The sequence below is a fragment of the Urocitellus parryii genome, chromosome 5 (genome assembly GCF_045843805.1).
Source record: "Urocitellus parryii isolate mUroPar1 chromosome 5, mUroPar1.hap1, whole genome shotgun sequence".
NCBI classification, from domain to species: domain Eukaryota; kingdom Metazoa; phylum Chordata; class Mammalia; order Rodentia; family Sciuridae; genus Urocitellus; species Urocitellus parryii.
Window position 1 is genome coordinate 159,757,661 of NC_135535.1, and position 12,657 is coordinate 159,770,317.

General features: G+C 43.4%; 1 protein-coding gene across 3 annotated transcripts in view; it reads right to left on the reverse strand.

Moving 5' to 3' along the window:
• Positions 1–1,532: 1,532 nt before the first annotated feature.
• The window catches only part of Micu1 (mitochondrial calcium uptake 1), a 178,748-nt gene continuing 167,623 nt past the window's right edge, over positions 1,533–12,657 (reverse strand). For all 3 annotated transcript variants that reach the window (XM_026405812.2, XM_026405809.2, XM_026405811.2), the window contains 2 exons: positions 3,935–4,024; positions 1,533–2,665 (listed from right to left, as the gene is read on the reverse strand). In XM_026405812.2, the coding sequence (XP_026261597.1) occupies positions 2,508–2,665; positions 3,935–4,024 (248 nt within the window). In that variant the 3' untranslated portion in view covers positions 1,533–2,507. The remainder of the gene's footprint in view (positions 2,666–3,934; positions 4,025–12,657) is intronic.

Sequence of the window (12,657 nt, forward strand, 5' to 3'; positions counted from 1 at the left end):
GGACAATTTGAGCTAAGTCTTGAAGGAGGGGAGAAGGTTATTTTTAAGTAAGTCTAAGAAACAATTTGAATAAGAAGCACAAAATCAGCTTTACGTGTTGTCAAATGCTCCCTAGCCTGCCACATGTTACCTGGCCCGCCCATGGCCTGCCATGGAGGACTCTGACTTCTGGGTACTTAGCTTGTACTTCTCTCCTGCTTTTAGTTTTTTTTTTGTTTGTTTGTTTAGTTTTGGTTCTGGGGATTGAACCTAGGGGCATTTTATCAGTGAGCTACATCCCCAGCCTTTCTTATTTTTTTGAGATACAGTCTTATTAAGTTGCTAAGGCTGGTCTTAAACTTGAGATCCTCCTGTGTCATTTTCCTAAATTGCTGGGATTACAGGTGTGGACCACCACACCTAGATCTTCTGCACATTTAACTTCTGTGTGGTTGTCACCTCTTCCTGGATACCACATCTCTTCCTCAGGCAATCTTAGGAGCTGAAGGATTAGGCGAATAGGCGCCCTTGATCCTGGGTTTTAAGATGTTGCAGGTGGGATCCTTACTTTACCTGCCAGGCTCTGGCTTTAAGCTTCAGAACACTCAGACCAAGCAACAGATCTTTCTTTGTGGGGAATGAGTGTTGCATGGAAGCTGTAAATGGGACAGCTTCAGGCTGGAGGAGGGAGGATGGGGGAGAGTAATTTCAAGATTCTGGGGTCATTTTAAGAAATGCTCATATTTCACTGATGCCTCAGGCCCAGGCAATGAGCAAGGCAAGGCTTACATGTGGACACCAGGGACAGCCCATGAGAGGAGAGGGCGGAAGATAGATGAGGTAGGACAGCAGCAGGCTCCTTGGAGAAAGAATCTAATCTCCCAGAAAGGATGTTAGAAATGAGGCTGCTAAATTGTTTTGGGTGAAGTCCTGGGCCTGAGGGTTCCTTGTGGAGTCATAGGTACAGATGGAAGCCTCTGCTCTGCCCCGGCTGGTGGGCACTCCTACCTGCACTCAGAGCCAGAGCACGTGGCTTCCAGTGTGGTGATTCTATTGGATCGGCCACGCAGGAAGCACGACTGGGGGGCTGCGAGAATTCTGGAGCAGAGGCTTTCAGACTGGGAAGGAACCTTAGAGCACATTTAGCTTAACCTACCTATCCTTTAACAGATGAGGGAACAGATGGGAGATGATCTGCTCAACACCACATGGAGTGGCAGAGTTGGGTTCATCACACAACACTGGTTGCTATGGATCTTAAAATGTAGGTCCACCATATCAGATGACTCCTCACATGTTCCACAGCCTCTCCTAGTTTTTTATCATGGAGGATGAATAATCAAAGGCCGTGGCTTAAAATAAAAAGTAGCCAAACTGGCTGGGACAGTGTTATCACAAACTCCAAACATCCTCATTTTTTGTCTGTGCCTCAAGTTGCCTTAAATCAGACTCTGGTAGGAAGAAAGCAGGTCTGTTACTAGTGAAACCCAGTGGAAATGTAAAAGGAAAAGGGCCCAGAAGATCCTAAAATAAAGGAGACAGCAGACATTGGGGATGGTTATTGCAAACTGTTATAATTAAGGTGATATTTTATGAGTGTTAAAGACAGAGGGCAGACAGGCTCTGCAGCAGGCCCTGGTTTTGGAGGCCCATTCTGGAGAGGAGATGGCACTTGCAGGGAACAGAACTCAATCACTGCTGTTAATGAAGCACAGAGTCACAGTAGAGGCATCTTAGGGATCCTGAGAGAAAAAGGAGGAGTGGAGAATGTCATGAAGCAATTACTTTAAACTCCAAATCCTTCTGTGCTGCCACTGAGCACATGACTTCCTGGACAGGCCTCAGTGTCACACAGTGTCTGATACAGATCCTTCCTTTGGCCCAGGCTATCCACCAGCTCAGGATGCCCAGGTCATCTTCATAAGCATTCATCACAAACTTCCTTTTGCCTCCCAGAGATTTTCCTAACTTGCATCTCCCCCCCCCCAATTTTTTTAGTTGTTGATGGATCTTTGTCTTTATGCGGTGCTAAGAAATGAACTCAGTGCCTCACATATGCTAGGCAAGTGGTCTCCCACTGAGCTATGACCCCAGCCCCTAACTTGCATCTTAAAAGTATCAACAGGAGGAAGAACTGGGAATGTTCTTGTTAATATAAACCCACAGCAAAAATGATTAAGAGCTGGATGCTTCCCAGGGCTGGCAGGTGTGTCAAGATGGTTCCCTGCATTCTTAATCTGTAGGGTGCTTGGATGGTTGCTGTTGGAGAAGCTAAGGTCTGAGCTTTTAAGACTTGTTCATGTTTTTGAGAATGGACAGGAATAATCACTGGGAATACTCAGAGAGCCTAGCGGAACACTGGGACGGGGAGGGTGAGGAGAGGAAGTTGGCCGCATCCTGAGGTCACTTGCAGGAGGAAGGGAGCACTACTCCCAGAAGCAGCAGCACAAAGGGCTATGTTGAGGCTTGGCTTCAGGGGCCTAGGTTGCTTGGGTGCAGAAGGTGGCCCCTCTTGTAGTTCTGGGTTACTACTTGGGCAAAGCAAAGTCCCAAGCAGTTTCCTGTGCACATTTCCACATGGCCTGCATAAGGCGGGTGAAGCCCATGTCCTTGGGCTTCTCCAGGCCTCTCATCAGTCGCTGCTTCATGATGGAAACAAATTCCTTATTGCTCAGCTCACCATTACCTAGAAGAAGAAGCAAATACAACAGTATAAGTGGAGGCCTTGGAACAAAACCACTGAGAAAATTCCACTGTTCGCACACCATGTGGTTCCAAAGCCCTGTGTGTCTCACAGCCAAATTCAGTTCTCAGGGCTTAGGATGAACTCGTTTGCTCCTTCCTTGATGTTTCCTACTACAATTCAGTGTCAGTTTGATGTAGTGTGACAAATTCCAAATGAGAATATAGTATATGCCAGGTAATAAGCTTTGTGCTTTGTCCCCTTGAAATACTCCCAAGTTGTAGAAGAGACAGATAAATGTCAACAGTGTGGCAAATGCTCTCATGAAGTAGACAGGACTAAGGGGCACAGAGGAAGCAGTGTGGCTGTTGGAGAACCATAGTAGTAAGGTATTGCTGGACAGAGGTCGGGGATGGCAAGTAAACTCAAGAGGAAGGCAGGAGACAGGTCCCCAGGGTCTTTATTCTTGCCTCTGTCTTTGCTTAGGCTAATTCCCCACCTGGAAAGCTTCCGAATCTCACTCTCCTTTACCTGGTCAATTCCTGCTCATCCTTTGTGATTTCACTCAGGGGACAATTCCAGGAAACCTTTACTGATCTGTGTTTGCACTACCCATAGCAGGCCTAGATATTCTTCCTCTGTTTGTCTTTATTCTCAACACCTGGCACAGGACCCGACGTACACCATACTCCATCTTCTTTCTGGAGTTGAAATACTGGAGTGCTCCTTATCCACTATGCAGCAAGTTGGGTCTAATATTTTTGTTTTCATTTGTGTGTGTGTGTGTGTGTGTGTGTGTGTGTGTGTGTGTGTGTAAGGGTGGGAGTACAGGGTGTCCTCTACCATTGAACTACATCCCGTGCCCATTTTATTTTTTATTTTGAGATAGGGTCTTGCTAAGGCTGAGGCTGGCCTTGAACTTGCAATCCTTCACAAACCCAAGTAGCTGGGATTACAGGATTATGTTGCTGTGCTTGGCTGCATTTTTTCATTTTTTTTTTTAAGAAAATTACATTTATTAGGAGTGCAATCCAGGAAAACAGATTCAAGCAATTTTGAAAATATGCTCCCTGTATAAGATCCTTATGGTCATAAATTGAAGCCTGCAGGCAAACTGGAATTATAAGAAGAAATGGAAAGCACATACCAGGGCCAGGGATTATATTTTTTGATCTGACGACACTGAGGGATGAGCTATGGAAGAGGGATGGATTCACAATGTCCAGAAGGGCATGAGGCTCACTGCTCCTGACCCCAGTGGGTCCCACTCACCATCACAGTCAAAGAGTGCAAACACCACATCACACACATGGTCTGAGAGTTCCACTTTAGCCACTGTCCTGGCCACTTGTTGCATGGTCACTGAAAGAGGAAAGATGCAAAATCAGCACAGCAGAGGGCTTCCATTTTGCTTTCTCAAACTGCTCAAAAATTTTTGACTGTATTTAAGTCATATTTAAGAAAATGAAAATTTAGCTTTTAACCTATAACTCCCTTTCCTTTTCACCTCAGGTGAAATATTATTAAATTCATAGAGACAGAAAGTAGATTACCAGGGGCCAAGGAGCTTGGAGGGTTAAACTGTGCTTAAATGGGCACAGATTTTGTTTGGGATGATGGAAATGTTTTGGAAATAGTGGTGACAGTTGCATGACACTGTGAATATGATTAATGCCACTGACTTGTATTTTAAAATGCTATTAAATACATCACTTTAAACAATAACTTTAAAAAAGTGAAAATTCACATAAGATTTAAAGATGGGATTCTAACAGCCTAAAGCAAGCCATGGCAACTTTTCTAATAAATTATCATCAGAAGAGTTTCTCAAAGCCACACCTGATATTGTATTGGTCTCCTTGCATTTCCCTCCTACTGGAAAAAACATGACAGCAAGAAGTCAAGTAAATAACCAGGCAGCAAGAGGAAGGGGAGGCAAGAACAAGGAGGCTGATCTGCTGTGTGAGCACCAGAAAGCTTCACGCTTCGGTTACTGACAGACAGCAGAGTGAGCTCCTTGCCCTGCTAGATCCCTCTTCCCTACTGGTTCTGCATCAGTCACTGTCTTCCAACAGTGCCCCTTGGGAGAAGCAGTGGCCCTGTCTCACTGAATCAGTATTCAGCTTAAAAAAATATACACAAACACACTTTTTTTTTTTTTTCTTTTTGGCTTGGGTAGAAAAATCTCTTTTAGCTTTCTATTTTTTCTTGCTCGGACATTTACTGTTAAATACTAGCAATCACGTAAGAATGGGGTTCTCATGAAACACAAGCCTGGAAGGACAAGGAAGTTTCCAGTCTTCTCTCTCAGTTATCCTCAAATTTGGTCTATCTACACCTACAAATTATGTTCTTGCTTACAGACCCACTCCTTGGCTTTTTCCCCTTCCTGCAGTGCTAGGGATGGAACCCAGGGCTTCACACATGCCAGGCAATCTCTCCACTACTGAGCTACACCCCTAGCCTTACAGACATACTCTTAAAAATTTTTTTTTAGTTGTAGATGAACACAAAATTTATATATTTTTTATGTGGTGCCAAGCATTGAACCCAGTCCTCAATGTGCCAGGCAAGTGCTCTATCACTGAGCTACAACCTCAGCCCCCTAGACATACTCTTAAGTGAAGTAATACATGCTGGAAAGAAAAGAATTGATTTCTATTTATGAATCAACCAGCAATGAAGTGTTCTCTATAAGCATCAGATTAGATTAATCCAGAAGCAATATGAATTTAAACAAGCTCAGTGTGCCTTCTTTGCTTATTTCCTTTCTATAATTTAGTTCCCATTACCAGCCTGTGTTGCCTTTTATTTCTCACTCCACATTCATCACCTCCATGCATTCACCACAGTGCCCCCAGGGTCAGCACAGCAGTGGGAAGGAGCAAGGCTTGGTTCCATTGTCATTGTTCCATTGTTACTGATATTCAAAGATATCAGTAAAAGTGCTTGACAGTTTGTAGTGAAAAATTAATTAAACTGGTATTAAGAGGTTGTAGAACAGGGACCTCTGGAGGCTGCAGCCACATCACGAATGACCTGTGTTCACAGAAGAGCTACAGATTATGTTCCATCTCACAAAGAGGGCGCTGGTGTCCTTCGTATTCTAGGAGGACAAACCAGGGCTGCCAAGTCATTGTGACTCAAACCACAGGGATGGAACTGGTCAGGGAACAGCCCAACTGGGGTGCCCTTTGGCAGTCCAAGATCCTTAGATAGGCCCCTGGGGTGTGAATCAGCAGGAGGAAACCAACTCACTAGCTGGTGAGCTGTCAAACTGGGAGCCCTTGGGACAAGTGGGATGACAGCAGATTACAAGGCAAGGGCTTGACAGCTGGTCCTGAGAATTGGCTCATTCATACTGCTTCCAATATCTCTGAATCACAAAGCCATAATTAAATCACAGCAAGCAGAACAATCCCTTCCTCAGATCTCAACTTCCTTGTGCAGACCAGTTGTAGGGTCCTGGAATTTTGGCCTCCCCTGTTGGTGACTGTGATACTGTGAAATATATATCTGGTATTCTTCCCTATTTCCTGACATAAAACTGAAAATGCTTGGACTCTCCAAAGTGGTCTATCTTTTTGTATGGTAATGAGATGACTGGGGGCTGGAAGCCCCTATGTGGCTTCAGCATAGTACAGTTGGTCACAGGAAAGATCAAGGCCCAATTAGGAGGTTGGGACTTTTCCATTCTGCTCTCCAACCTCTGGGGAGGAAAGAGGGCTGAAAGCTGAGTTGATCACCAATGGCCAACTACTCAATCAATCATGCTGATGTAATGAAGTTAAAAATCACCAAAGCATAAGGTTCAGAGTATTCAAATTGCTGAACGCGGAAAGGTTCATGGAGGGTGGTGCCCCTAGAAAAGCCATGACAGCTCTATGCTCCTTCTCCCAAACCTCTCTTGTACATCTCTTCACCTGTATAGTTTGAAATGTCCTTTATAATAAAGTAGTAAACACATTTCCCTGAGTCCCGTGAGATGTTCTTGCAAATTAACCCTAAGGAAATGGACATGAGAACTCACTCGTATCTGGTCAGTCAGGAGCACAGGTCAAACAATCTGGGGCTTGCAACTGACATCTGAAAGCAGGGGACAGTCCTGGAAGTCTGAGCTCTCAACCTGTGGCATCTGATGCTATCTCCAGATGTGCAGCATCAGGATTAAACTGAATTAGAGGGCACCCTGATGCTTTCTGCTACAAAATGGATTGCTTACTTTCTGGTGGGGAGAAATCCACACATTCTGAGATCACAGGAGCCTCCTGCATTGCTCACTGTAGTGTGAGAGCAGAGGAAACACTGCTCTTCCTACAGAGTTGAGGCCAACTGATTGATGGTTGAAATTCCAGTTCGTAATCTGAAAGATGTCCACATGGAGAATGAAGGCACCATGAAAAAAAGAAATCCTAGGTTTCCAAAGACTATGTATTCCTTTTGTACAATCTGCCCAGGTGCCCTACAAGAAGCATGACATGAGATTTGGTGATTTCTATTAGATTGGGGTTGAGCAATGGGTTTGTAGAAGCAGGCTCATTTGGCACTCAAAAATCTGGGACCACCTGGTTTTTTCTTTTTGGTACTGGGGATTGAACCCAGAGGTGCTTAACCACTGAGCCACATCCCCAGCCCTTTCAAAATATTTTATATCAAGACAGGGGTTTACTGTTTCTTAGGGCCTTGCTAAGATGCTAAGGCTGGCTTTGAGCTCTCAATCCTCTTGCCTCAGCCTCCTGAGCCATTGAGATTACAGGTGTGCAGCACTGCACCCAATAATGGCTGGCCGGCTGGCCTGTCTTCCTTCTTTCCTTCCTTCCTTGCTACCTCCCTCCCTCCCTTCCTTAGTACTGGGGAGTGAATTACGGAGTGAGTGTTCTACCCCTAAGCTATATTGCTAGTCTTTTTATTTTTCACTCTGAGCCAGGGTCTCAGTTAAGTTGCCCAGGCTGGTCTTAGACTTGTGATCTTTCTTCTGTCTCAGCCTCCTGAGTAGCTGGGATTGTAAGAATGGACCACTGTGCCTAGCACCACTTGGTTTTTTGAAAAGCTCATGCAGAATCTGAGTTGTGCCAGGTCCTCAATCTACTCTCTGGTATGGTTCATGACTGTATAAACAATAGGAAGAAAGCCATGCTGGTTTGTGTGATATATCAGAAACTATATTACATAAAACTCATCACCACAATAGTTGAGCAAGTGAGTTCTGGAGTGACAGGAGACCAAATGGCCACTTGGAATCAGATAATCTTAGAAGCAAAGAGAACCCAGAGAAATCCAGGATTTTTAATAACTTGCCCAAGGTCACGAAGCTAGTAGGTAATGGCGCTGGGTCTAAAGTTAAGCCCAATATACTTTCTCTTTTCACACTGGGTCCACTCAATCCCTTATATGGATAACACCAATTCCTCCATGAATCCAACCATCACCCCAAAGAAAAAGAGTTCAGATGAAGGAAAAGCCAAATTGGGGAATACTCAGTGCTTTTGGTCAAAGATGAATAACTGAATAGCTGGGAGTTGGGAGGAGCCAGCTTTAGAGCTTGACCACAGATCTGACTGCTCCATAAATGCAAGGCACTTAGCATTCCCTTAGAATTCATACTGATAATTTCAGAGACAAATTAAACAGCAACCCAATGAAAAGCACATATGACAAACGTGGTCCCGGGAGTTTTTCCCAACAGCTGCCTTTAATGCACAGGTACAGCTTGGTTCAGTGTGACCCAGTTAGGAGCTGCCTGTCTTCCCCAATGTAAAGGAGTCTGGAAAAGTGACCTGACATGTTGGGCTGACAGTCTCCAGCTGTGTGGCTATGTGATTATTCCTGCCTTACTGGACTACAGCAGAGAATATCAAAAGCCAGCTTGCGACTGCCAAGGGGAAGTAAGGGGAGATATTGTGCCACAGCCCTAGAGAGGCTTGCGATGTCTCAGTTTCTAGATGGCTTTGAATGGAACAAAGGGGAAGATTTTTTCCTTGAAGAGCATTTGTCCTTTCTTTTGTATCTTCTTCCAAGGCACTTGGGCAAATATGACACACATATTTTAACCTGATTTTGGAGTGAGATGAGGGGAAAGGACAGCACTGAGGAGAACCAGCAATTAAAGGAGCCCAGAGCAAGGGTGGCACTTGCTAGCCAGGTTCTGGCAGCACACCTTTCTGCCAGAAGTAAAGGTTTGCCTTGCAAAGTGCCCCACGCCCCCCAAATGAGCCATGGTACACTAATAATGAAAATGAGGACAATTCCTTGTTCTGCATGGCCCTTTTGAACCCCAGGCAGGTTGTTCCCTCTATGTGTTCAGTCTGCTGCCCCTCAGAGGCAGTACTGCAAGTCCTGGCTTCTAATTTATGGTACACACCACAGAGAAAACTTGTAGTCAAGTTTTCTGAACCTCAGAGCATCATCATCCCAGATGATGGCTTCAGCGGGCTTTTGCTTAATTTGGTAAATCTAGTTTAGCAGTGAGATTTATTCTATCATTTAGTATTATATTGAGCTTCATGAAAAAATACTCATTATATCTTGTTTACAAAGGAATGTCTCTCTCTCTCTCTCCCTTTTTATTTTTTGAGATGGAGTCTTGCTAAGTTGCCCATCTCAGCCTCCTGAGTACTGGGACTACAGGTGCATGTCACCATACCAGGCTTTGGGCAAGCATTTCTATAAGAACCATTGGACAGTCAATAAATTTGGCTGATGCATGAGGGAACAATCCCAATTTAGTATGTTCCACTAAGACTGAGAAATACACAGGTGAAATATCTGATGTATTATCAAATAAAAATGGGTTAAATATGGAATAGTATAAATTTAATAGGAGATACAATTTGGATCTGAATTCTAAAGAAGTAAAAAGACAGAATGTTCTAGATTGGTGTGATGCAGGGTGGGTGTGGAGGAGTCTGTTTGAATAAAGTAGGGGAAGCAAAGAGGAACACTACAGCCTGACTCAGGAGCTTAAACAGAAGATGCAGAGGGAACCTTGCATGAGTTGGGTCTTGCAGAGGGCCAGAGGCACCTCTATGCAAGGGAACTTTGATAAAAAGCAAGTTCTTACTACCTGGACACCAACGTACCATATTAATTTGATTTTCTTTCTCAATCTTTTTTTTTTTAATCTTTTTTTTTTTAAAGAGAGAGTGAGAGAGTGAGAGAGAGAGAGAGAGAGAGAGAGAGAGAGAGAGAGAGAGAGGGAGAGAGAGAGAGAGAGAGAGAGAGAGAGAGAGAGAGAGAGAGAGAGAGAGAGAGAATTTTAATATTTATTTTTTAGTTATTGGGGGACACAACATCTTTGTTGGTATGTGGTGCTGAGAATCGGCCCGGGCCGCACGCATGCCAGGCGAGCATGCTACCGCTTGAGCCACATCCCCAGCCCCTTTCTCAATCTTTAAGTATCCATTCTTTTAACTTTCAGAAAATTATTTTTGATTAGGCAATACATTCATCTGTTTCAAAATTCAAGTAGTACGAAAAGGTAGAAGTCTCCATTCCAACCTTATCCCTCATCAATTAGTTGTCAGAGGCAAACAATATCACCAGTTCCTCCAGAAATATCACATGGACAGAAAAACAAGTATTCTTCACCACAGACATGGCGGTGTACCAAATATAGTGCTTTGCTTTACTCATTTAACATTTTGCCTGAGAAATAATTCCATACTGTTGAGAGCCATCCATGGACTATGTGTGGAACAATCAGCATGGAAGCCCATTGAACAGGAAAATCTGGTATTTGAGAACTTCCAGTGGCATACTCACTGGTTAAGACCAACCAGATACATGTGAATTTCTATTCAGCTCTGCCAAAAAAGGTCCCACACAGCATCGCAGACGGGGTAACCTGCTGCAGCCATATAGCCACACAGACTCTCTATGGGTGTAGCCTGCCAAGATGCCAATCAACCTGTTGACTGCAAGACATCCCGAAGCAAGACTCCGCCCCTGAAACCTTATCCCTGCTTTGATGTACCCCCTTAAATAAACCACCAGTCATTTTTCAGTTGTTGAGCTCCAGCTCCTGTGTGGGCTGGACCTACCAGGTGCTCTGCTTTAAAACTTATTCTTTGACTCTGTCTTTTATTTCTTCACTAGTTATTTCAGACTCGATATTCTCAGGTGTCCAATACCCTCCTGGGCAGGAGGAATTGCCTGGGCAAGGTGCTGGCAGCCTCTCGACACCATACCAGCACACAGACAGCTTCTTTTAAGAGTTGCAAAATAACTCTTTTAAATGTCCACTGGCTGGACATCTATAATTTATTTAATCAGTTCCTCTTTTATTCTTCTCAATCTTTATAAAATTATTTCCTTGGTGGACTGTTTTTTCAGCTCCAACAAAGTCTGATTCTAATGGCTGAAATGAGAGTAACTGATACATTTAACTTTGGTTTGTTGAAATGACATGGAAGACTAAAAATCACCTTTACCAGGATCTTATTAGACTTCTTATTAGGCTTCTAAAGAGAGTAATCCTTGAAGCCCCTACAAAGCATTGCTTGTAATAAATACTCATCTCTATGTTTTCCTAGTATTGGTGTCATTCTTGACATTGTTCTTTTTTGGCTTTCCCCCCATCCCCCCATGGTATGTAATGCTGGCTGATTTTTTTTTGGGGGGGGCACTGGGGATTGGGCACAGAGGTACTTTACACTGCCACAAACCCAGTCCCCCCTTTTTTTTCCTTTAATTTTGACACAGGGTCTCACTAAGTTGCTTAGAGCCCCACTAAGTTGCTGAGGCTGGCCTTGAACTTGTGATCCTCCTGCCTCAGCCATCCTGGCTGATTTTGTCCTTACTCTCTATTTATATGTTCTGGGCAGTTTATCCTACCCTAAACTCCCCTTTCTCTCACAATGGTAATCATGAATCTCTAAAGCCACTCTCCTCCTCTTTGGGGGTGCTTATATAACTTTTTTACTAAATCATAATATATTCAAAGTGATATAATTAAGCCAGAATCAACCTTTAGAATGCTAAGTGACTTTAAATTTGGGAAAATAAACCAGAAAAAATTGCCTCATAAAGCAGACATTTATTTCAGATTTTGAGCCTCCTTGCCTACATCATGAATAATTTTACTTTAAAAATTGATGGCTTTGTCTTAAATGAGTGGAATCCTGGCCAACACTCCTCCTCACATATAAATGTTTTTATAAAATGCAATGATGAACTGAAGCACAGGGGCCTGCCTCCCACAAAATTTAAAAGAATTTATAAAATAGAAGGTTTTTCTTTCATAATCTCTTCCCTACACATCTCTGTGACATTTCTACCTCCTGCCTTCATGCTCTTAGTCTCCGCTGTCTGGGGGGATTCTTATTCTGAATAGTAGGATTCTTGTTTCCCTCTATTTCTGCCATCACATTAAAGCACTGAGTGCCCTTTATGATACTCTAGGCTCTTCTAGCAGCAGTGGGCACCATGTTCTAAAGAGAACACAGGTGTGGAAGTCACTGAACATGAATTTCTACTCTGTGTCATATGATCAGTGATTTGAGCAAGTCATTTTCTTTCATGTAGGTTAAAAACAATAAAGTAATTAAAGAGTTTGAACAAAATGTTTTTTTAAAGCTCCCTTCCAGGCAAAAACTTTTGACTGTTATGTTATTATTTTTTTTAGATAACAGTGCAAAATAGGGGCCGGGATTGTGGCTCAAGCGGTAGCACGCTCGCCTGGCACACGAGAGGCTCTGGGTTCAATTCTCAGCACCACATAAAAATAAAATAAAGATATTGTATCCAACTACAACTAAAAAATAAATATTTTTAAAAAACAGTGCAAAATAGCTTAAATCAATTTAAATGTCTTTATCTAATCTTCAGAAGTCCTCAAAGAATAAAATTAAAAGGTGGGGGTTTGGGGAATTATGGCTGGCGTGGTAGATAGGATTCTGAGGTGGCTCCCAACATTCCCACCTGTGGTTCACACAGCCTGTATATTTCCCTCCCCTCAAGTGTGGGCAGGGCCTGTGAATGTGACTATCACTCTGGTA